The 26,172-nt window shown below is 43.1% G+C and overlaps 1 protein-coding gene across 8 annotated transcripts in view; it reads right to left on the bottom strand.

The window, feature by feature from the left end:
* The window catches only part of PRR5 (proline rich 5), a 94,817-nt gene that overhangs the window by 37,163 nt on the left and 31,482 nt on the right, over window positions 1-26,172 (bottom strand). For 3 of the 8 annotated variants that reach the window (XM_054834498.1, XM_054834481.1, XM_054834506.1), the window contains 4 exons: window positions 19,077-19,348; window positions 8,367-8,447; window positions 1,730-1,778; window positions 1,000-1,057 (listed from right to left, as the gene is read on the bottom strand). In XM_054834498.1, the coding sequence (XP_054690473.1) occupies window positions 1,000-1,057; window positions 1,730-1,778; window positions 8,367-8,447; window positions 19,077-19,207 (319 nt within the window). In that variant the 5' untranslated portion in view covers window positions 19,208-19,348. Of the gene's footprint in view, window positions 1-999; window positions 1,058-1,729; window positions 1,779-8,366; window positions 8,448-19,076; window positions 19,679-26,172 lie in introns of those variants that run through there. The other 5 variants (XM_054834511.1, XM_054834516.1, XM_054834524.1 and 2 more) reach the window with 4 other exon arrangements.

Raw genomic sequence — 26,172 nt, 5'->3', positions numbered from 1 at the left:
GTTCAGTTTAGAAGAGTTTGGGTACTTTCGGGGGGTATTTTTTTAATGTGAAATTTGTTCTTTTTGAGCTGTTCAGGGCTACTATCTTTGGATCAGAAAAGCTGGGTCCCATAGCACCAACTAATCTGATCAGCTGTACTGTCAGTAATCAAAGGTCACATTTAGGATTTCTAGATAGCTGAAACTAATGAAAATGGTTGTCTCCAGGCTACTGCTTAAACAGTATGTTTTGACTAAGTGGTATTATGACTGCAGCTTTGGAAAAGGAGAGATGCTTTTCTTTAAAACTGCCTCAAGATTCCCCAAAGATCTTCAGACTGTTTACATGGGCAATAATTTTGGAAGATATTCTGAAACCATTTCACCCTCTGATGGCATATGCCTGCATCTAGGACAAAGCAGCATATTTAACAGCACATCGAAATGCCACACAGTAGCATAGGACACAAAATGAAGGTGACTGTAAAATGACATATCAGGTGGAGGTTATCCTTGATGTTTACTTCCATAAGGTGACACCTCCAGAAGGTGAAGACAGACAAATGGAGCCTTGACTGTAAAAAAAGAGACAGTGTCTGACCTCATTTATGTAAGCATGAATCCAGAATAATGCTTAAAACAACCTACAGCATTATTTTGGACTTAGCCAGCCACTTCAACTAACTGGGATCTTAGTGCTTAGGTTTTTGTTTATGAATATATCTCACTCTATTTTTCCACTTTTCCTTAACATTGAGCAGGCTATAATGGAAGGAGAAGGAAGCGTCCATGCTGGAGGTAATCCTTCCTTTACTCCCTCGCTGCTGCTCTTGCCAATCACCTCTCCTTGATGAAAGCCAATGGGAACACCAAGGCAGGACACAACAGACTGCAGGAATGAATCGATACAAGCTAATCCACAGTCCCAGGAAGAGAGTGAAAAGCATCACACCACCTCCAGACTGCATTTGCCAAAACTCCTGTGACAGACATAGATAACCATGCTAAAATCCAAGTTACCTTCATAAAACCGGATCTTGTCCCTTAGGATCACCATGCCTTTTGTGAGCAGCTGATTCTGTAAATAAAATATAGACTAACTTTATTTAATTCTGTACTTCCCTACAGCCATCGTATTTCACATTTTGTTCATTCTTAACTTTTGACAATGAAGGGGGTCGTTTATTTTAATGATCAATCATCAAAGGACTCCTCCTGTGTCCATCTTTCTTATATCCCTTGGGGCATTTGTCAAATGATGATATAAGCACCTGTATCCTGTGCTTTCAGGATACAGCACATATTCTGTGCAATACAAAGTGCTTCTCAAACTTCCAAAGTCTGACCCACAAAGCATGTACTCTCTCTCAGAGAAGCAGAAGGAATACTGCTTCAATAGACAGTGTGTACTTACTGCTAAATGTCGTTCCTATTAACTATACTACAATGAACTTAACTGGTTTACTCAGGAACTTAAATTTTAAGTTAAAAGAGAATGTCTGAAGTCTACCGAAAGATAGCAATGTCATACAGAAACACAGGGATTGCACAAATCTATTCCATGGCTTGGGCTTTCACTAACTAACTATATAGATATAAAATCCAAATCTCATAAATGACAGAACACAAAGAAGTCAGTGGACATCTCTGGTTTCCAGGGGCTCCAGATCAGCATTTAGAGTAGGTGAAGTGATTTTGCTCAGTAGTGTATAACAAAATCTGATTTAAATGAAAGAAAACACATGCCTACCTGTAGATATTCAGTGAAAAAAGATCCCAGTTCTGTTTTCAATAATTGCCTGTATTAAAAAGAATAAGAAAAGGATCTGTGTAATCAGCAAATTGTATTAGCTGTGCACCGCATGGAAAAGAGGAAGTCACTAATAGCAAATTATTTTCATATGAGAACACTGCCTGTCAATAATGCCTAACTACAAATAGAACAAAGAAGGTCAACAATACTAAGACTCCCAACCAGCATTTCTGTGTGTTGAAAAATATCTGCTGTGCTTTTAGATGGCTCAGTTGCATGAATACATATGAAAGGAAAAAAGACAGAAAGAGGATGCTTTCCATCCTACATCTAACCCTTTTAAAAATGCTTGAGTTGTTCTCCTGCTGTGGCAGGGCTTCACTGGCACCTGGCGTTGCAGATGTGGGAGAACTCCCAGCACCCTCTGCCCATCCATGGGTCTGAGCCAAAAAACAAGCACGTGACTTGGCTGACGTGTTCAGAGCCAAAGCATCCCTGTCCTGCGTAAGGTTGAAAAAAAGAGCTGTGACAAAATGTTCAGAGAGAAACCTGAAGCAGGATGATATTCTGTGGGGTTTCATTGCAGGTGTGAAACTTGGCCAGTTTTCATTGAAAGGGTCTCATGATCTTCCACTCAGGAGACTCACGACAGCTGAAGTTTCATACGGTTTCAGTAAAAAAGCAGGTAGGAATTTAATGGTTTAGCTCTGCCTTTCATGATTCCTCTACACTAAAACCTACAAAGTAATCTCAGAGAGCAAACCAAACTCACTGCAAAAAAAACTCCCAGGAACAACCCTCAAATTCAGAAAAAGAATTGAACCTGATCCGCAAGCCGAACATTTGTATCCAGGTAAAACTCACCATACATTGCTAAAAAGCTGTAAGTCATTGCAGTGTCACACATTGGATGCTAGGTATAATTCTCTGCACGTAGGTTGCTGTTTAGATGCATAAATGAGAGCTCAGACCTTATAAAAATGTAGCCCCAGCTGGGCTTTCTGAACACATGCAAATCTGGCCTGGAACTCTTTCGAAAACCTGTCTCTGTGTGACCACCTCAGGTCCCATGAAAAAACTAGGTCAAATTTGACTTAAAATCTAAACATCCACCTCAACTAGGGTACTTAGGTAAATTATATATTCAGTAGCATGTTATCATCTATCCATTTGGGTTATGTTTTTAACTAACGAGTAACTAATTAATCAAATTATTTAACTAGTAAACAAATACACGTCTGGTTTAAGAAGTCCAGCATATCCCTGAGCTCCATGAAGAACTCTGCAGGATTTGGATCTCATGTTTTTAACACCACATGCTTCAGCACAGCCTCTTGAGAGCTTCAGAAAGTTCAGGGAGAGGAGGGGGAGGAGGTCAACCTTTAGGAGGCCGAAATACAGTCTCTTATTTATTTATCCTTAAGCACATGTCCACACTGACTTCATAGCACCCTGTGGAAACACTCTAGGCATAAATGAAGAAGAAAATAAACAAAAGGAAGGGTTTTTTCAGATGCTCCTCAGCATCAGAATCCTTTTCTGCTAGAAACCTGATTAACTCAGGCAAACTATCTACGGACAAAAATTTTCAAAGCCAGCTCGGGCTTTAGCCATAGGTGTTTCACTGCCATGAATGGCCATGGTATGGCTAGCCCCCTTGGCATGCTGTTGCAACATATGGGAGAGCAAAACCCTTGCAGTGCCCTGAGACTCCATCCTCAATGGTACCCACTGAATACCAAGCCCTTAGCAGGGATTTAACAGTCTTTGGAGGAGGTGGATTTGAAGCCTTAAGAGTATGTCAACGAGTACGAGGATGCTATAGCCAAATCATGCCATGCTCACTCAAAGTGGGAATTTACTATCCAAGTGGTGTGATTTTTTCTGGATCGCAAGTGATGGCTCTCAAGGTTTTTCTTACTTTGACCATGGATAGATACACCATTTTTAGGTTAAAATTACAAGAAAGTTGCAGATTTGAATCCTCCTGTGATAGAAACAATTTATTCCCAGATATCTCTTAGTGCCACTGTTTCAAAAAAATACTGATACTTTATGCTGACAGGTTATGCTTGATTTTCTACCCTCTCCTCAAGCTAGCAGCCCTTTGAAGTCTAGTCCTGGGTTCCTCATAGTCTTGAACAGGTGATTTGCAAATACCTTCTTTTTTCATATTTTAGGTTTTACTGATAATTCCTGGCATTTAGGGCAGGAAATACAAAATGATGCTCTGCTTATGCAATAATTAACCCTCTGATAAAACAAAATCCCACCACATTTCCATTTTTTCAGCTGTGAATGAACTAGACAACCAGCCTGTAGTTAATTATATGCACTGAACTGCATCACACCAAGCAGCACTATGGCTACATTAGCATCCCTGTTTACAGGGTGGAAGAAGAACTGACAGCACAATTAATGCATCTTGCTCTTTGAATCCCTAATAATACAGATACTTCACACTGCTTAATTAATTTCTTGTGAAACAGTGAGGCCCTCAGGCCACATCAGAACACTGGTGTTTGATGTTCTCTGTACCCATGTTCATTTAAGGGAGATCTACAACAAAACTGGATCCAAGACATTGCTTCCAATTTTTTTTTTTCATCCTTGCTTAATTTCCTTTAACAAAAATCAGTTAGGTTGTCACCTGTCAGATCCTGGATAATTCAGATTACTGAATAACCTTATCTAGATACATGCACATCATGGTGGAATCTGGGTAAAAATCTGATTAAATCTAAAAGATACTCCTGATCAGATAGCAGACCTCATTTCAAGTGCATCTGATTTTGAATCCAGTCATTTTGCACTCTTATGAAGCTTGTATATCATTGATATCATTGCCTGTTTAATGACTTCATAAATAAGGATGATGATATAAATTCACATAAAATATGCTAAAATAGCTCCTGACTTTTTTTGTATCCTCCTGCTGCCACTTCTTTGGTTCATTTTGAAATTAACTCTTGCAACATTACAGAGAATGGAAAGTCTAACACTGTCTAATATCTGTTAAATAAAGTTAAATGAAACAAGTGACTTTACTGGATTTGAACTCTTGCTACAAAAGAGGAAATACCACTAAAATGTGCTTTGTTTGCATCAAATCAGTATCCTGAAACTCAGAAAAGAGGCAGCTATAAATATGTATTAGCTTTAATACAGGACATCCTGCTTCCACTGTGTTTCCCTTTCCTTTTTTTTCTTCCTTGATTTACAAGTGGTGTAAATAAACACTTTGAAATGACATACGGTGCATGAAGTGAAAAAGGAAAAAAAGCACCATATGATCACTAGTATCACACGCATACATCAAGAGAAATACTAAACAGTAAGTATACGCATATAGATTTTTATTACCTGACTTTTGAGTCAATCCCCTATTAAATCACCTAGTAAGGGCTCAGAAGAAGTAATGTACAGCACATACACGTGTGATACTCCCAGTTACTAGAGTATCCTCTCACCACCTTACTTCATTAGTTTCAGCAGAGTTATTCACAAGTTAAAGCAATATAAAAGAGACTGAAGTCACACACTGATTTTAGTAGTAGTAGGGCTTCTGAGTGCTATGTAACTCCGTATTTAAGGCCATTCTCTAGTGCCAGAGGATTGCAAGAATGGTGTCAAATGGCATTGGTGTAAAGGAGTGGCAGCTTTTATGAGTCAAACCTTAGAAGAAAAGTAAATGGTACTGTGCAAATTTGTACTCACTGATATTTTCTTAAATAATCAGTGCATACATAATAAGCATTCAAAGCCTTGAGAGGTGTCTTCAGAAAAGGAAGTTATACGTATTTATTTGCACGTATGTGACATACAGTAGTTGAAAATACGTGATATTCCTGAGTCAAAATGATGGTGCGCAAATATTGTGGGCGTAACGTAACTGTTCAAATATGTACACTTGGTCTGTTAGTCAACTTGGATATTCAAGGTTTAATTATGAAAAGTATCCTGGAATCTGCTCTAAAGTGATAAAATAACTTCTTTTACTGTCCTATAACTGTTGAAAAAAAGTCACTGATACTAGCCATTTACCTGAACATTTCCACACTCAAATTCTGCCCAGTGGAAAAAAATGGCTATTAGTTTCTTTATATTTATGTACTTGTGGTGCAAATGCATCTAAAATAATCGTACGAGAAATACACACTCGTTCCACCTCTGACATCATGTTTATGAATCAGATATTTTTGCATTCAGTAATAACATTAACCCAAAGAAAGTTATTTTGAATTAAATAACACTCATAGTAAGCCCGGTATTTTTGGTATGTGTCAAATCAGTAATTTCTTAGTTAGGTTTTGAGCTCAATTTAAGGCAAAAGGGCTTTGGTTGCAAATAATCAGGCGGCCCTAAAACATTATTGACTGTGGGCAGCAGTAAAATGAAGTGCACAGCAGGAGTGCAGTTGCTTCTGGAAAAAGGCCGTGGCTGGACATGTGAATAGGCATGTTAAAAAACTACCACTACCGTGCTCTCCTCTGGAGATAGATCTTTCAGCTGTTGTATCCTCCTCACTCCCTCGCATTTTTCTTATCTTGGCTTTTTCTATGAGTGAAGCAAGCAGGACACACACGAGAAGCTTCACAAAAACTCAGAGTGATTACCAAGAGGATGGACAGCTTTTAGCACTAAATTAGAAGGCTGTTCAGGCCAAGTCAGAGGCAAGAGGGAACAACCTCAAAGCAGAAGTAGACAAGAACCAGACTCGAAAGCCACGCTGCATCTCACCAAATGCTCACTCATCCCACGAGAGTTACGCTGCTGATGCCTCACTTACGACAGCAACTTTCTAGCTCAGTCTAGATTTCACAATATTTGTCCATCAGCTCAGGTATGAGTCACCAAGCGTTGGCCTCCCTGAAGCAGAGGAAAACTGAGCGATCAGCTGAGATAACAAGAAAGCAGCGTTATGCTTACCCTAACAAAAAGAAATGGGCAGTAAAGCCCATCATAAAATGGAAAGTAAAAAAAAATCAGTATATTTGTAGTCAGCTTGCCTGTTCAGCTGCCTGGGACGTTGCAATAAATTCAACACAACTATATTAGCAAGCATCATTATGGTGTAGGGTTTATACCCAGGTAAATCAAAGTAAAATCTGGGCACGATTCCTCAAATAACATCCATCCATCCATCCATCCATCCATCCATCCATCTTCTATTTGTTGGTTCATACAAGATTCTGTTTGTCATATCAGCAGATAATTTTTCCTCTTCTGTCCATCACCAGCAGATGAGCATCCTGAGGCAAATGCATTGGGCCAGGAAATCTCAGCCCAGAAATACCATTTTTTGTCATTCAGATAAAGCTGAAGAATCCTAACTGCACTTACAGTAACAATGATCAACTATTATTGCAATAACTAACTCAAAATGATTGATGGATCATGCTAACTGACAACCATCCTAGAAAAGCTATTCTTTATATGTCATTTTCTCCCCAGAGAAGTAAGAAATAACTGGAGAATTCTTTTCATTTCAAAAAGACAGAGAGAGAGAGAGGGAAAAAGAGAGATCACAGGCCAAATGTCATTCACCTGGACTTCTCTGAAGATACTTCCACAATTAAAGGAACCAGACTGGGCCAGCTATCCCAGACTGGGAACCAGACAGGGACAGATAATACCAGAATATCTGGATATTCTGTGGATTTTGTCAGACTCCAGTGACCGGATAGAGTGGGAATAAACAGTAAGGGAAAGGAATTACTAAGGCTCTTATCTGAAGACAGCCAGGGAATGTAATAAGCTGTCTGTCTTTTGTAAGTGCAGCTTCTTTTCCACTGTTTCTTCTTCAAAGCGTTGGGACAAATTTCTAAAAGGAAATCCGCTACCTTGCCCTTGTCAGTGAGAGAGGGGTTTAGTAAGTAATAGTAAGTGCTAGAAAAAGTAGTAAAAAGTGCTGTACATCCACACATCAGCTTATCTCTTGGTAAACTTTCCTTTGCAACTGTAACTTGAATAACTCTAATGGTAGGATTTTCACTTTGTCTTTTTTTTTTTTTTTTAGGAAAAAAGTTCCCATTATACATCTCACTGGTCTATATTTAGCCTGTTGTGAACAGTATCATCACAGTAAGAGAAAGAAATAGGAACCTTAAACTGCGTTACTCAGGTCATTGTGCTGACAAGATAGCTTTGTAACAACTACGGCATATTCAGCCTGTGCAGAAGGAGCAGCCAGGACATCTTGCCTTGCCGTGTCACACTGAGGGCTTGGAGGCTTTGCGTCCTCCACGGATGCAGGGGAAGCACCTCAGAGCTAGGCCTGGCACCTACGGAAAGGGCAGCATCATTGCAGTGGTATAGGGCTGCATTACTAGAGGGCTCCAGGTATTCCCTTCCTTAGTTTCAATCCAGTACGTCAAGACAGACTCTGAAATAATCCATCCTTCTCACAGCTAAGTATCTCCTCTGCAGAAAGAGGAACCCAGCTTTCCCTACACAACAAGGTGTTGACACACATCAGCAACAGTTATTCACTGAGGCCAAATTGAGGGTACTGGTTGAAACTACCACTGGGAAAAAAACCACCTGCAATACTGCTGTAGAAGCTTTCAAGCGCGAGTGCTAGCAAACAGTACTGTGGACGCTGGCTAATAACACCTTGCGTTGAGTCTCTTACCTGACTCCTTCATTGAGGTTGTAAAGTTCATGGTCCGGGAGACCCTTACGCTGGAACACCGCTATTACTCCATTGTGGATACTGAAAGAGCACATTAGGAGTCATTAGCATCCAATCACATTTTATAAGGGTATCACTTCCACAATAAGCCAAACATCTCTGTCTAGACACTGAAGAACCTTTTTAAAAGTCATAGATGACATCTGGTACCCCATCCCAGACGCCTTAAAGGGAATTATTGCCTAGAAAATAGATGACGTCTTTGAAAACCAGTTCTTTCTGATTTGTTCCAACTCAGTAACTTCAACAGTTGCACATCTCAAATCAGTAATTTCAGAAAACTTAGGCTTATGTCTTTTATGTGTATTAAGTATAACTTTCAATATATTTATATATTAAGTATATTTGAAGTATTTTTAAGTATATTTTTGTCTCTGTGGCTCACCACAGAGACAATTAACAGCTTTACTATGAGATAAATTATGATATTCCCGGCATTGTTGGAATATGTTTGTCTGAGCTATGGTTACTTGATTTCTTTATCAACAAGTCAGCATTTATCCAGGCTGGACACTACACCTGAAGTTTAACCTACAAATATTGCATTCCTTTACTGAATGGAATGTCAAGAATGGTTAGTTCTTCAAAAAAAAAACAAACAAAAAACCACTGGACAATTATGAATTTTAGGTCAATTTAACCAATCTCTCATTCATTTTCAAAAATGAAACAAAAGGGGCAATTGGTTACAAAGACTGTTTCCTATTACCACGTACTCATTTCTCAAAGATTTACACTTTTGCTCCAGCTAAAGGAAAACCAAAGCTGCGCTGAAAGAACAAAAAGTCTAGAGTTTCTAAGGCAAACAGTGAGAGAGGTAGCAATGCGCTAGGCATAGGCAAACCATGTGTCCTACAAAAACGCTCCCTTTTCATTTTCAATGCCATTTGTAACTGTTCTGCAAACAGATGTTGCTTACAGGCGGCGACTTTCTGCTGCAATCAGACACAAAGAAAGACAGGATTGAGACCACAAAATTCTCTAGCTCAACAGAAAGTCACATACCCAATGCTATCTGTCCCTGGGGTGCATGGCCACCAGCCTCACAAATTCTAGGACACTGAATGGCAAAAACTTGCCAGGTACTGCAGGCACCTGGCAATCCACATGCTTAGCAGGGATGCTTACTAGTCCCACGAACTTAACAAGACTGCACCTGAAAGGGTTACTGAAATGAGTATGTGCTTCAAGATGAAGTCCTGAAATACACCTGACACAATTAGCATGATGACACATCAGCCTAAATCACTGAGCTTAGTTCTGAGCACAAAGGTAAAGAAATGCCAGTGAGAGGTGAGACCAAACCTGTTCCAGTATTAGTAGAAGTCTCCTTCCCCTTCCCTAACCCAGTGCCACCTTTTATAGCCTCATGGCTTTGACTTCAAAAGGAAGGAAGACTCATACGCTCCCTCTGTCTGCCAGCTCATCCCCACTTCTCCACTCTTGGAACCACTTCGCAATTTCTACTACCTTTAACTATGGAATGGAAGTCCCCAAAACATTAAGGTCTTTTAGGATTCAGTTGAGATAGAAGGAGCATATTTTAGTGATCAAGAACATACTGCAGGGTGAGCTCAGCCTTTATTCAACATGCACGCAGATGCTTTAGCTTCCTGATGCACAAGAAAGCAACCTTTATCGGCTCCACTGCTCATAGTACTGCTACTCAGTTTCTACTACAACTGCTTTTACTGAAATTACCTTTCCCACCATTGGCAGTGACTGCAAGTTATTTCACTTCTGTCTGCTTCAGTTGCCCCATGTGTAAAATAAAGATGATGACAGTGACCATTAAACAGTGTTTTAAGATACATTTATGAAAATCATAACAAAAGCAATGAGCGTAATTATCAATAGCAGTATTACATGGCATCATTGTCACTGCTTTTTTCTTCATCCCTCACAATCCTCCTGATCACAAAGGGAAAATACCGACTTTGGTGTGTGCCTCTTCCCATTCAATGTTGCACCTGAGAAGGGGAGATGACATCTTAAGGCTTATTAAAAAAAAAAACCACCGCAGGGCAGAAGTTGTCCTGCTCTGCACTGTCTCCCTGGCTGGCTCTCATTCTGCATACCGCCTCCAAGCCTGTACTCAGCAGGAGCAAGGAATAGTAACAGTGAGCCATGGAGGTGCTCAGGAGGTGTATTTGAGGGTCACTGACTTAAATCACACCCCTAGAACAAGTACAGAAAAGATGTTCTGAGGATCAGAAGCTGCAGCTTGCAGATCCCTCCTGGGGATCTGGTTTTACAGTGACTCTGCAACATCATTTTTCAGAGCTTTGCAGCTGACCTCCCCCTGCTTGCACTGCGCTGGAGTCTGGTGCAATGGAGCAGCAACCAGCTTCAGAGCTCTGGAAAGCAAAACCAGGACCAGATTTGCCAAACCTAGATATACCAGAATTTGGGTTGCCCTGTATTGTGAAGAAGAGCTAAAGGTGGTATCTGTTCATAAGGTCTCCAGCGGGAAAAAGCCTGATTCCTACTAGTGGGCAAGCTCGGTTGGCTCGGGGCCGGATCCAGCCACAAAGGGCTGCTCCCACTGCAAGGGGATGTCACTGCAAGCACTATGCCAGGCGGCAGTGGAGTGTGTGCAGGGACCTCACGTGCTCACGTTAAACCTCCCCAGGTCCCTGGTAAGACAAGCCCTTTCAATGCTTGCTGGGAGCAGAGGACTGGGCTGGAAGGTAAACCTGCCGCCAGTCACTGAAACGCAGGCACACAACAACGCTGAACAGCAAAGATATGCGCTGCTAGAAAAGCTCAGCCGCATTCATCTGTGGGAAGAGGAAATTAAAAGTGGCAGGTGAAGGACGTGACCTGCTGTGGAGAAAGATACAAGCAGATCAAAACAGGAATCATTATCCTTTTCTCTCTTTTGCTCCTTTGAGGACGCCTCCAAAGCGTGAAGCACTCCCCCCCATCACGTTGGTCCCTCTTTCCCCCCTACACCCACGTGCACAGACATACACTCATGATCTAACCCAGCTTATTTTGGCTGGCTCAAACAGATACACTCAATTTACGATTATTTGAAAATTGGCAGCTAAATGTCGCTGGTATACAGTGAAGCGACTTGGGTATTTTAATATTATGAGTAATATGTGAAGTACAATTAATGTAGTGAATAAAACAAGCAGTCTTTACACGCTCTTCTGATTCGGAAATGAACTTTGCAATGTTCCCTGCCAGCCTTCTCAGAGAAGAATGACTAAATATCTCTCCTAGAAGCCAGCGTGCTCTCTCTCCTTCTCTCTGGCACTCCTTTCTAAATGAGGGGGAGATTTTCTCTTTCCAGCTTAACAGGTCCATGATTATTCCTCAAAGACATAAGAGAGAGCAAGCTTTTTTAACAAAAGCTTAGGGGGACAGGTTGTGAGCATTTAAGCTATTGCCCATGTAGTAGAACTGCACCTACGTAAAACATCCTAGTGGTGATCTTTTAACCTGGCTGGGATCTTCCTTGTAGTGAGGGACAACTGCCTTCTCCGGAAAACAAGTTTTGGCCCTGCTGCGTTGACCAGCTGCCTTTCCTTCCTATCGCAGACAGCAGTGCTTGCCTGCAGGGTGCAGGCAGGCAGTCCCAGGCTGCAGGCGACGTGGGAATGCCACTGAGATCTGACCCTCCATGCTTGCTCAAGAGGCAAAAAAGAGGAGTTGGAATAACCAGGATACTATCAGTGGTATAAGTTGGTGTCAGGATCATAAAAAGCTATCTTAAATCTTCTTAGTTACCTTAAGCTAATGAAAAAAACAAACCCAACCCTTGTTTAAATCAAAGTAATGCTATGGTTTCTATAATGAGTGATTGTTTAAAAGGGTTTAGTCAGAATGGTACAAACTTTTGGTGTAAAGAAAATCTGAGCTGCTGCTTACACACAGAAGTCCTGCAAGATGCTTGAGGAGGGTGGATCACCTTTACTTGTGCCTGCGACCAGCCTACACTGAAGCTTAAGTGAATAATGTATGTAATTAAACTTACATTTTAATAGTTAACCTGAATTGGAAATCCCTTGTAAACTCCCTTCCGTAACTCTTTTACAACATGAAAGTTAATAATGGGTGCACTCATGCACTGATATTACTCTAAACACCTTCCCTGTAGTTGCTGTGTGTATAAATGTGTGCACAAGAACCCAGTGCCGCAGAGGAGACAAAAAAAAGAGCCCAAAAGAGACCAAAAAAAGGTCACCTCCTGAATTGCCCATGCTCAGTACTGAATAAGCTTCCAGTCTCCAATCAAGACCAGACCACATACTGTATATCCAGGGTTATAAATGCTTCTAGTTTGCTATATGGTACCAACAGATCCATTTTCCACAGAAGTTCAGATGTAACCTCCTACTCCTGCAGCACTGCACTTTCTCCCGCTTAAGGAAATGAGTAATTTCTAACACTTCCCCACCAGTATCTTCTGCTGGAGCAAGGGGGACCTGGAAGCTCTGTGCACCTCAGCAGTGCACCTCTGAAACAAACTACAGCCACTCTCACACTGTGAGAAAAGGCAAATCTCTGAGTTATGGGATTATGACATTTCTTGAAAGCACAACAACAATTCATTAGCCAGCTCCTCAAATGGTATGAATTGGGGTAAATTGCTGTGGCAGTATTATTTTACCTGAGTCCGAACACTATGATACGTTTTGCTGGCACCTTTCCATAAAAACACACCATGGGTCACTCTTGGTCTGAAGGCTGTGGCTAGAAGACATTTTGAGAGACCAGCAGGAAGGCAGAAAGAAGCCCAGGAGTAGGCTTCCCACAGGTCAGTGGTGGGCGGGGAAGACAGAAGCATGGCTAGAGCAGGATGGCTGTAGGAGCAGAAATCAGGATCAGAAAACTGCAGAGACCAGTTTGTTTGTGGTTGATTTGGGTTTTTTTTTTTTTTTGGGGGGGGTGCCTTTAGAATTAAGACAAAATCTCAGATGGCTCCAGCAATGTATTGTACTTACCTATCCCACAGTGGCCACAGATTGCCAAAAGAAAACTACCTACAACCAAGGCGGCACTCACAGCAACAAAAATCAACCCAGCGGCCTAAGAAACTTCACCTCTTTGGACAGACTACTCATTCTAGATTTGTCTGATCCTCCCGAGGAGGCAGTAGCTCCAGGACTATTTGGCTGCCCAAAACATAGGGAATGACAGCTCCAGCACACCCAGCACAGACCTTCCCCACCGTTGGCTTTAAAATGAAGGGATCTGGAAGGTGTAAATCCCCAGAGTACAGAGTTGGATGCTTGCTGATGGCACTCCCAACCAGCCTAACAGCCTGAGTGTCAAGACAAGGAGGGTGGGGTTTATTATTCTGATTTTTGCATAATAGAAAGCCACTGCCTAAGTAGCTCAATACCACCAAAACATACATTTCCCTTGAGTCGCTAGTTGTCCACCCAGACACCACTGCCTTTGGTGGGTGGGAGGCTGGCTCCCCGCCCCCCACCCCGTTCCTGCCTTTTCCAAGAAGGAAAAACTATTGTGATTAAACCACTGGTTTCTGCCAGGTCAGAATCAGTTTGACGATGGAGTTGAGGGACAACTGCAAAGTTGGGCTCACAAGTCTGTCTGAATCCTGACGTCCTGTTTCCTCCGACTGTTGCCATGGCCCTCCCAGCTCGGCGCTTCTCGGCAAAGCAGGTGGAGTGGCCCACGTTTTCATTTGTGCACAGCACACAGGTAATTTTGGTTCTCTAAAGCAGTCACTACCTTCGCATGCAAACAGCATGAGTGAAAATATCACCACGGTTTTTATTGAGTGTTTGAAATGCTCCAGGTGAAGTCCATGAGTGAAAACAATGCTGTGTGAATAATCACACCCTGCAAGTACCGGGTAGTTATGGGCAACATTTTCATTTTCAAAAGTGACTAAAAGACTTAGGGCTCATTTCAGAGAATGGCAGAATAGTTTGGGGTTGGAAGGGACCTTAAAGATAATCTAGTTCCAACCCCCCTGCCATGGGCAGGGACACCCTCCACTAGACCACATTGCCCAAAGCCCCATCCAACCTGGCCTTGAACACTTCCAGGGAGGGGGCAGCCACAACCTCTCTGGGCAGTTAAGGAAATAGATAATTAACAATAATTAACCTCATACACTGGCATCAAAACCTCCTTGAAGACACCCTCACTCCAGAATAAAACCTCATTTTCCTGAAGTAGCTTAATACAATCAGGAAGAGCCCATTTTCAGCACAGCTTCAGTCCACCTACAACTCCACAGGTTTTCCATGAGGCCTTGACCCTTTCAAAATAAGCCTGCAGCTGCTAGTCCACTTATGTTTCTGAAATTTCTACCCAAGGTAAAGCAAGCTGCAAAGAGGGATAGGCTGCAATTACGCACTGGATCATACAGGTGAAAATAAGCTGGTCTGCAAAACTCCATCTTCAAAGAGTTTTCGAGGCATTAGTTCACTAGCTTCACCAACTACAAACACTAGTCTTACATACGAAGAAGCTGAGACAGACAGGGACTTCCCTGAAGTGTTACTAAGAGTTAATACCTCTACAGAGTGTAGGACTAGGGAGATTTTGGCTTCCAATTGTACCTGCATTCAAGCAAGCATGTTTGTAGGGCTATGGGGAACAGCAATTCTCCACCACCACCACTTTCTATTACTGTAGTCGAGGCTGGCGCATGCACTATTGGCCAGCTGGGAAGTTCCCTTCACCCCCCCATCCCTCCTCCCCATCCCGTAATTCGGCTCTGTCTGCGCCCCATGCACACACATGGCCCACTGCTCCAAAGAAGGCTCCAAATAAAGGGTCAGGAAAAAGAAGGTGATCCTCAAACAGGCAGAAATATTTCTAAATATTTCTAAATAAACACTAAATATTGGAAGAAAGAAAATTTCCAAGTAGAAGTAGTAGATAAATATGCTGGTCTGGAATGTTTTCTGTTTCTCCACTGAAAAAGCCTCTCTGTGATCTGAAAAAACATTCATTTTTAATTAGAAGATGAAATATGGTTCCCACGACTGTAAAAATTACAGCAAGTTATTGTGCTTATTACAAGCCTGTAAAAATTAGCCCAAACCATAAAACTCTTTCTGATTCTGTATGTCTCCTTGGATTTACTGCTGATCTCACTGATGTCACAGGCATCTCATCTGTTTTCGCTTTTTTGCTGTCTCCTACGCCTGCACATTTCCATGAATTTTCCCCATTTTCTTACACCAAAGAGGACCTAAGTGGCTTTGACTAGAGGCTTTCCCACAGCACAACTTGGACACAATCAGATCCAGATTAGGCAGTCTGTGCTAGCTCAGTCAGAATGAAGACCTCGCAATGGATTTTATTTGCCCTGAGAGGGCCCCCCCTGTCTTGCAAGCTCAAGACTAAAATCCCTGGGTTTCTCAGTCCAATTGGTTTAGTCAGCATTCAGCCCTCATTTTTTGCCTGAAGCAGAAAAAGGGGGGAGAAGAGAAATTGAAGATAATGTTAGTGAAAAAATCTAAGCTATTTTAATCCCATGCAAATTCTGTGAGCTGTAATGAAACTATATTGTTCCACTATGTTGCTGTTGGTTGCTAGTTAACGTGCACTGCCGGTATGTTGCTGTACAGATCTTTTGGGGTTCACGGGAAAGCAAGCTCAAAAAAGCCATGATATAAAGTCTAATTTGCATAGTAGCAGAGGGCAGCTCAGCACCAATTTCCCTTTGATCTAACAGTATCGAGAAGTTTTACAGTATTTTTGTTTGGAGGTGAAGGAAAGTCATCAGGAAGGAAGAGACCTTCCTTGCTAGCACTGAGTGAGTGCTATGTGTCCCCTGCACACTGAACCCTGCGATTAAGCTTCTGCAGTTTGCCCTCCCTTGGTGTCAGAGAGCAGCAGGCATCCTCTGGTATAAACAGGCTGAGGGCTGAGACCTGTGTGAACAGAGCCGAGGTGGTGGAGGGGACGTCGCTGGGCAGCCAAACCAGCCACACACACAAGCTGATTGCAGAAGGGGAGCCGCACATCCTCCTCAGAAAAAGCCCACAGTGACGGAGCTGCTACCTTGCAGAAGACCCTACCAGCAAAACTCCGGCTTCGCAGCATTTCAGCGTGGTCTCTGGCAGGGCCGAGGCAGCATCTTCAGCAGTCTCATGTGGGGCAGGGCCTGCTGTGGGGTTGTGCTTCGCCTCTCCCCACGTGAGTTTTGATGAACTTGGTTCAAAGCCTCTTTCAGAAGCAGATACACACGTGCCACACCCAGGCACAGCTGCTAACATTAGGCAAGAAACCAGCAGACATTTAAATACAGAAGTGCCAGGCTTGGTGAGAGGGAAGAGCTCTGCTGGTGCACCTCGACTTCCTTGATCAGTAAGCTCTTACGCTCGATATTGCACAGAATGAAACAGCAAAGGCAATCCTTTCGTTTGGAAGAACAAATATTCCCATAAACCAAAGTATGGTATGCTAGTCTTCTGTTGGGGTGTTTTAATTTTGCAGGGGAAAAATAAAAAAACCTTCCACAGCCCAAGATTTTCAAAACCCACACAAGATTTCTGGCGAGGCAAAGTTTAGATGCCCAGTTTGCCACATCGATGTTACCGTCTCCCCAGGAGAGCCGAACACCAACTGCCTCAAGACCAGACCCTGTTACGCATGCCAACGTGGGAACGCAGTGGTGATAGGCAGAAGCTACAGTGGCTAATTTACTAATACAACTAATCCAACCTCACTTAAGCCCTGGCTTTCCTGAGGATAAACTCCAGAGAGGATACAAGTCTTATTGCGCCTGAAAGAAGAATTACCGTCACTCTCTCTTCCATTCCAGAGAAAGCCTTGCACTATTAAACAAGAAATAAAGGGCCTTCCCTTTGCCCATGCAGTGCAGCTGGCTCGTAATCTGCATTACTTGCCATAGCTTTAGGCAGCTGTCAGCGCAGGCACGTGGTGCCCACTTGACTCGCCACTGCAGGTAGCAACAGCCTGCCGCTGCGCGACAGCAGCTCTGCCAACACTCCCAAGGAGTTTCAGAGGCACGTGCCACCGAACAGCAGGGATCCCTGCACAGGGAAAAGGCAGCCCATGGCAGGAAAGGAAGTTAGGCCTGAGTTCACGCAAAGCAGCAACAGGATTACTTCTGGAGACTTATTCCAGGAACAGGCGATGGGACAGTTGTCTAATCGTTTGATGAAACACGCAGAAGTCTAGCTTGCTGACAGGCAACCCCTTCTGGCCTGAGCTATACCTGTCTTGTCTGAATTACAGATAACAAACTCTTGCTCCAGCTCACTTAGGAAAACTCTCTGGTGTGAGTATCAACAGCCCCTAAGCCTGGAGCTCTCCCCCTTCCAGAAAGCCTGGTGCCTGACCTGCTCTCTATTCGCATCCGCCTCCACGGCTCTCTCCCTGCAAGCAAGACCTGGGAACGCTAATCCCTGCCAACAAAAGTTGTCAGCACACCATCACAAAAAGGCTTTGGGGACTGTATTCTGTCACCTTGGTTCACACCAAGGAGTATCTTACTCCCTGCTGCTTCCTATTGGGCAACTGGCCTAGTGAAACCCCAACTGGCATAAGTCAAGGTGGCTCAATCTAGGCTTTAATTACCACCACCATCCAGACCTTGGGGGCAACTCCAGGTCATACAAATAGCATGGATTTTGAGCAGAAACTTGGTCTCTTTTGTGACCAGTATAGTTTCAGTGCTTGGTGTGCTGCTGGCATTAAACAACTAATTCATAATGCCAGCATGAAACCACAAATCAAGTGGTGAGAGGGACAGAAGATGTGAAATTTCATAATTATTTTTTTGGCTTAGAACTCAAATACTTTTAACAAATGTGTCTATAGTTCACTGGTATTTTTCTTCCTACAGCTGTACCACTATACAATTATAAAACATTACAAATTACGCCTTCCGAGCTCTGACCCAGGAGATGACATTTCATTTTCAAAAAGGACATAATATAATTCCTAACAACTTAAGAGACTTAGACTCATCTTTAAGAGTGTCACCAAAATGGTCATGAAGATGCTTTCTGAATATCTGTGCTAAGTGACACATTCTCAACAAAATGTTTGCGTGTGGGGTTTTTTTTTTGTCAAATGGTAATAAAATTCAGATGTATAAACACAATAAAGAAAACAATCAGTGCTTATTTTTCCCCGTGCAAAGTGCGTGTACTTGCGTGCGCACGCATACACACACACACAGATATTTGTATTAATGTGAGCATATTGAGTAGACTTTGTCATATCTGTATCAATAACCAGCAATATATATAGTTATGCAGATAAAAATAATGTATTTTAATAGTTGTGTACATGTAAATTTTTTTTAACCAAAATAAACCAAATCAACCTTGAATATCTAGATAGACACAAAGACATATTTGTAGCTGGACCTTGTGAAATAAGTCCTTGTCCGTGACAAGGAAGAGCAGGCTGAGCCATCTGCAGGAAAGGCTCTTTCCTATCAGCCTTCAGAGAAAGGTTAACAGCAACAGGGAAAAAAGCCGCTCCCGTCTTTTACTTGAACGCGAACTCCGGTACGTGTAACGCACTAACGCAGAAGCCTGACGTACTGTAACCTTGCCGAGCTGGGAGCAAGGCAGCCTAGCCTTCAAGCCGACAGAGCGGCTACCCACACGTTAATCACAGCCGCGGAAGCCCGAGGAGGCTGCAGGGGAGTTGGCACATTGAGCGAGACCTTACCTGTTCCAGGTAGCGTTGGAGCAGGCCCGTCGCTGCTGGGTCCCCCGCTCATCCAAGGCTGCCTGCTCTCTCTTGCCCAGATCACTGAGGCTGGGCGAACTCATGAACTTCAACCTGCGAAGAGTCCTCATGGTCAAATGTGTGTTTGCGCGTGGCAGCTACAGATACACCATCCTGTTTACACACACACACACGCAGCTGGAGCAGCAGCAGCGGCAGCAGCAGCAGCAGCAATGCGAGCAGTTCCCTCCGTTTGCTGTTCAAAAAAGAAACTTAAAAAAAAAAAAGAAGAGAGAACCAGTCTCTACGGAGCACACCTCTGCCAGCAAGAAAACAAACCTTTAATCAGATCAACTCTGACGTCATCAACTGTGGTTAATAATTTCACCAGTCCTTTCAAAAAATAAAAGTCGAACTTCTGGCTGCTGCTGCAGCCCTTTGAAGGGGCCCTTTGCGAGGGCTTCCCCTCCCCCTGTCCCCGGGCACCACGACCCGGGAATCTTGCTCAGCGCCGCGGCGGCGTGCTCCACCTGTCGTGGGAACTGCTCGGCTCCTCCAGCGGCTTGGGGGGGTCTGTTAGCATTTCTCAACCTCACCCTCTCTCTCTGCACTCACAAATGGAAATGAAACTGGAGGGCAACGGACAGGAAAAAAAAAAAAAACAACACCCAAGCAACCAATACTGACGCACTGAGACTTTATTGGAAAGTTTCATAACTGCCTGTGCCCTGCCACGTTACGACACTGCACACACGCGCTCTCGCTCCCTCGCTCATACATATACATACGCACACTCCCGTACACACACAGCACAGCCTCACGGCTCACCTCAGAGGCTGCTTCAGCTGAAAGTGTCACATAAGCCACAAGACAGAATGTACTCGCAAGCAACATGACTGCAGAATGAAAAGTGCTAGTTTGGGTTTTAGCATTTTGAGGAATTTTTGGTGGTACACAGAAGAGCCAGACGCTTTGTCTTTCTCTGCTTTTTTTTTTTTATATTGAGATAACAGCTGCACAACTCGGGGCATACTTAGTTTCTACAAAAGCCCCAGGTGTCTTATCTTCAAAGGAAAAATCTTCTTTCTCTCTCTGACTGCAGCACTGGAGCTGAAGGATATGCTGCTACAAGACTCCAGCCCGCCGTGCTTAGCTCGCTGTCACTCACTCACACTTCTGTTTTAAATTCAGGAGTGCCCAGCTCATCTGCTGAGAAGTAATGCAACAAAACAGCGATTAGCTTTCTCAGAAAAGAAACCGTTTGCAGTGGACTCAGCCAGAGCATAAGAGCTGCTCTTCTGTTCCTACGGCATTGGGCTGCAAATAGTCTGGTAAAAGCCAGAAGGGCTCCTTGCAGAGTAACCTTCCACTCACTGGAAGGGGGCTGCAATACAGAAGAACTTACCTTATCTTTTCTTCCCCACTTTCTACTTACTCTTTTCAGCTGTGATAACCTATTGTCTAGATTTGGGCTATAATTGGATTTGTTTTGTCCAAATAATATGGCAAAGCTTCCATTACAGGAAAACTGAATTTCTCACAGCGAGATCTGCCCTATGTGCATCATTATACTGACATACCTTAGTAAAAACTGATTCCTCTCACTACTCACCCAAACTCAGCTAAGCTTACTGCATATAAATACTTACTTCCAAAATTTATATTTGGTATTACCTCCGTGAGAACCAGTTGCAGAACTACCTCGGGAAATAAATCCATTTTTACCTTGTGCTAGTTTTAGCAGCAGTAGTTCTAGCCAGCTGCGTAGATTAGCGTTATTTATATTGATTGTCCTTCCCACACCAAAGCCCTCAGGTATACAAAATGAGCATCACAGTAGATGGCATGTAACATTTCACTTCGGAAGGGACCTGCAGCTCCACATCTAACCTCCGTACAAAGACACTGCTATCCCCAGTCTCTTCCAGATGTTTAAATCCTCCAAACAAACGAACAACAATCCACTATGTACACAGCAGCGAAAGGAAAACAAACACAACAATATATGGCTGTATTCTAAGGAATGAGATGGCTTCTACAGCATACAAATCAGTGACCAAAAATAGATACAGCAGAACACTGCTTTGTTCAAATCGGATGAAGGGCACTCCATTTCTGTGGATAATACAGCCCAGGAGAGCAAGGGAGCACAACTCAGTCTGAGCTTCTGCTGAGGGCTCAGATAAACATGCGTCTACCCTGTTAAGTGAAACAACTAGTTAGATAAACCTGTGGCAATGTAATTCCATCTAATTTCATTTTCCACCTAGCTCAGCTGCTTTTCTGCTTCTCACTTGCTGTGAATTTGATAGGCCTTGCAAAATGTTATTATACTGGATTAAACCTTTGGAATGTTTAACTCTTTGATACTTCGGCAGCACCAGAGACTTTATAAAGGGTACCCTGATGATGCCAGTATGTCAGCAGTTACATAGTAACATTTCATCTGATTTTTTTTTCTTAAAATCCTCAACTTGCTAAACTGAACCCAAGGAGCTGCTGTGTCAACCTTGGGATACGCCAGACAACACTGCAAAAAGCAGTACTTGGCTTCCTCATAAAATGCTGAATCCCAAGAGAAGGAAGAAAAAAAAAGACCTCTTTCCCTCCGTATGTTGAAATATTACGCCTATAGAAGTCAGACTATTTTTATGCCACCCCATCAATCTCAGTAACCAGTACTAGATTCAGAGTCGACGCATGCACAAAGCACATGGGAGAAGCAGCATTCCAGTCTCCTGAAAAATTTCAGATTGAGGTAAGAGAGGGCAGGCTTTCTCTACACTTCTTCCTACAATTCCACCTGATCAAATGTTGATTTATGATAAAATTAATTCTTTTCAACAAGGGTTACCTCCACCCATAATTACCGAGTAATACTTCACATTTACATTGTGCTGTGCATCCATAGACATCCTTGACTTCACTGCATTCATTAATTCAGCCCTGAGCAGCTCTTGGGTATGAAGGTAAAAGATAATGATCCGCGCTTCAGCATGAACAGTGGAGAAGAGAAAGGTGATGTGACTTGCCCAGGCCACCCATGAGCAGGTGGCAGAGATGTCAAGAGATCGCAGGACCTCCACCTCCCATTCCAGCACACTACTGAGGGGATGCTGCAGGGACTCAGCAGCCAAGGACTCCCTGAGCCCAGGCGGCCAGAGGGTGATGTATACGACAGAGCTCCTCGCCAGGGCTTGCAATGCGGCCGTTCCTCTATAGCCACTTCTGAAAAGAGTTGTCGCAATACAGCACTGCTTCAAGATAGAGAGACTAAGCAGCAGAGGTTGCTCGCTATTGGTCATGGAGAGGGATAAGAGCACTGACCAGACTAATTGGGAGGGAGGGGAGGACAGGGGATTGGCAGGGGCCCTCCCGTAGGCTCAATAACCAGCACTACAAGCTTCTTAAATAGAACAACTGCACTCAGCACATTTACAGAGCTGAGACTGTAAAGTACTGTTACTTAATTCATTTAATCCCAGCATGCCGTACACGGTGCTAATACCACTATTTCACTCACAAGAAACCTGCAGCTCAAAGGTTAAGTGATTTAATCAAAGCCACGCAACCACCTCAGTGTGGAAGGCACATCCAGCCCTAGCTCCTGCTCCTTCCCTTCCCCTCCAACATCTCTGCTCATAAAAACAGGCCTGTGTCTACTAGAAACCGTTCTTTCATCTGTGGGGCCCACATCCTGCGGGTGACTGCATGGCAAGTCCCAGAGCCGCCATGGTGCTGGAGATGTAGGGGAATTCTGCTTACCTGGACTTGCTTGCTATCTTGAGGCTTAAAACAACGTACAGCTACATGAATATAGGCTGACAGCCCAAGAGGTTTTATGCTGTTATTACAAGACAACGTTAGCATGCAGATCCAGGACTTATACAATAATCACCAAGGGTAACTCTGTAGTTAACCTGCTGGTATGCCTGTAACGCCTGCAACATTCTCGCTGGGAGCTGTGGTTTAAAGATCACACTGCTGCCCCTAGAAAATGTTTAAAAAAACCCAGGCAGACCTCCCGAAGCATACACTTGCTTTCAAAAGAATGAGATTTGCTAAAACAAAAAAAAAAAAGGAGAAAAGGAGAAAAAGCCCTACATTTTATTTACATAATGCTATACTAATTTTTACAGTACAATTGTACTTACAAGTTTTTTCTTTTTGACTGTGATGAGAGGGGAAAGGAAGCAAAAAGTAATGTTGGTGAATGGGAACAGTAAGAAATTCACAATATATGAAATTCATAATGAAGCTGCCAATGCTGTGACTGCTGTGGGTCAACATGTCTTCAGCTACTCTGTTCTGCTACTGCAATGACAGGTTAACACTGCAGCGATATTGGTGCCAGTGGGAGGATACAATCAGCAGGAGAATTTGCTATCTCAGCTTTATTCACCAGAGCTTTGCTATACAAAAAACAACTCAATAAATATGCATTTTAATTGAAAAAAAAATTTTAAAAAAGCCTGCTACTTCACTTAATCTCCCCTCCTTTTTTGGAGAAGAGAGCAGAAATCCTTATGGAAATGCTGAATGGTGTACGCTCTGCAAGTGAAGAACAAAGAGGTAAAGCGTATCTATGGCAGAAAGGAGTTAAAAACCTCCCTATACAAATGCACTTTAGTTTTTCATAAACCACACCACAAAACTTAGGACATGCCTCAACACATGCCAAAGCTCAGGAATTAGTCTTCTGAAAAACCCACACTTCTTAAAGGCACAGCACGTCCTGCTGCGCCAGCAGAGGAGGGGCAAGGCGGGCAGGAAGAAGGAGACGCAAGTATCAGAAAAAAAAAAATAAAAGGAGCGGAGGGGAAATGAAGTTGCAAACCTTAATGACTCATCAATTCCTTTGCTACAATATTCACATAAAGCTCCTTTATCATCAGAAAACAAAGAATAAAGAGAATAAAGAAAGTATGAAACCAAACACCCTTCCTCCTCCATCCCACTGACTCTCTGCAACTTCTGGAGATAAAGGCACTCTCAAGGGCAGTTTCTGCCTGTTGTTTGCTGGGGCTGGTCACAGGACAGGCTTGGTTTTGCTAGTCCTTTATTTCTGCTCTCACCACAGCCAAGCTCTGATTTATAGGAGGGCAGCTGGGCTTACTGAGCCATCTCCTCAACCTCTGAAACACCTCCTGTGTACTCCTGTACTTATGCATCCTGTGGCCAATAATGCCTACATGATCACAGTTGCCTCCCTTCAGACAGAGTTGAGGTTTCTCTCCTTCAACTGCATGTAGGACTCACAGGGTTTCTTTATCTTTTACACTGTGAAAAAGAAGAAACGCTCAAGACAGTATCTCCTTGCTAAGCAAGCAGAAGGCGACCCCAAAAATAAGTCCTTTGACTACCATTAGAAAGGGATGCTGTGCCCCCCCTCACCATTTCTGCAGCAACACCTGCAAGCACAGTCATTCCTACAAAGCTTCAGGCCCAATTGGCAGGCAGCCATGGCTGCTGCAGTTCCACTGCCTTCCCTGGAGATACACTGGCTTGCATCAAACAAGGACACCCGTAGTCACTGCAACCTGCAGAGGATCAAGACCAATTTCTGGGACCTTCCCTTCCCAGTTTTGCTCTGTGTGAAACAGAGCAGCATGAATGTGCCTAGGAAACTTTCTCAGCAGAGACCAACCGGCATCTGAGCAAAGGGCCATCTGGACTCAAGCAGCCATCCATGTCGACTTTCTTTCCACATTTTTCTGCTGGACGACATTTCTTATCTGTTCACCAACTGAGCCTCTCGGTCTCCCCACCTCGCTCCCTTCCTGCTTCTCCATCACCCTTTGCTCTTGTGCTCCCTCTTCCTTTCTTGTCTTTCTTAGTTAGCTAATTCTTCCTCAGGCAAAGTTTTTAAATATAAAGGAAAGGGAAAGGACAAGAAAAAGGAGACCAAAATGCTGGTGCTAACACAGTGTTTGCAAACTACTCTTTGGCTGGTTTTAAGGGAATCAAGTCTTCATCTTGCCTGTTTGGACTGTGAGCTGCTCTTTACCCTTTTCACTCAGTGCTTGTACTCAAACTAGTAAAACAAGGCCCTGAGCTCAGAATAAGTCCCCAGTCACCAACCTAATCTAACACAGGTCATGAATCTAGCAATACCTGTAAGGAAACCTTTGCTTAAAGCATCTATGAAATTCCATCCCCTTTGCCAACAGCAGTTTTTGGTTTACAGAGCATAACAATATAAACGGTTCTTAGAATACAGTAGACAGCTAAATCTCTTATCCTTGTCCTTCAGGACATAGGAACTGGGAGAGAACTAGGATAGGAACAGGCCTGTTACACCCCTATCCAAAATATCAAGCTTTCCATCAAATGGCAATTCCCCGAGCTCGCAGTATAATTCCTCGTTATCTCTTCACAGGTTCTCGGAATTAAAGATAGCGCAGCGATCTCGATGAGCATGATGGTTATGCTGGAGGAGGTGAGATCAATGGTCTGGATCAAAGGACCTGCGGCATTACCACCTTTTCTTTTCACATCACCTCCAGGGAAAGAGGTGGGTTTCAGACATGCCCATTCCAGGTTTCACTGCTGCCCATGCACCGAATTCACAACCCACTGCAACCAGTGTATACTCCAAGGCAAGCCTGCAACTTTGCTGTTAAATGGAAGTCAAACCTCTAATGGTGATTTAGAAAGTAAGGTCTCAAGGGTTCTAATCAGTAAGCAAATCAAACGTTTAAAATACTTTGTGCTTTTATTACAAGATCATGAGATAGTGGAAAATTAATCTTACAAAGTAACTGGGCTCCTAACGTGTACAACTTTTTTCCTTCCTGAGCTCTATGTGAATTCTTTCCTAAATTGCCTATCTTGCATAATTTTAATTGGATCCCAGAACACCATGACCTTGATGTAGCAGCTACAGTATCTCTGTGCTGTCTTCTCCAGTTATATATGGTACAGCGCCTTCCAAATCTGTGAACCCTGGGAGATCAGAATTGTGTGCTGCGCAGTGCTATTTTTCTTATATGCAAACATTTCTGATTCAAGGTCTTCCAAGAAGGCTCTGATTGCCTTGGAAGGTCACCAAGATAAAGAATCCACTTCAGTAACTAGCTGAGTTTCTAATAAACTC

This window comes from Grus americana, chromosome 1 (genome assembly GCF_028858705.1).
Source record: "Grus americana isolate bGruAme1 chromosome 1, bGruAme1.mat, whole genome shotgun sequence".
Taxonomy (NCBI): domain Eukaryota; kingdom Metazoa; phylum Chordata; class Aves; order Gruiformes; family Gruidae; genus Grus; species Grus americana.
This window is presented reverse-complemented; position numbering and strand designations above follow the sequence as displayed.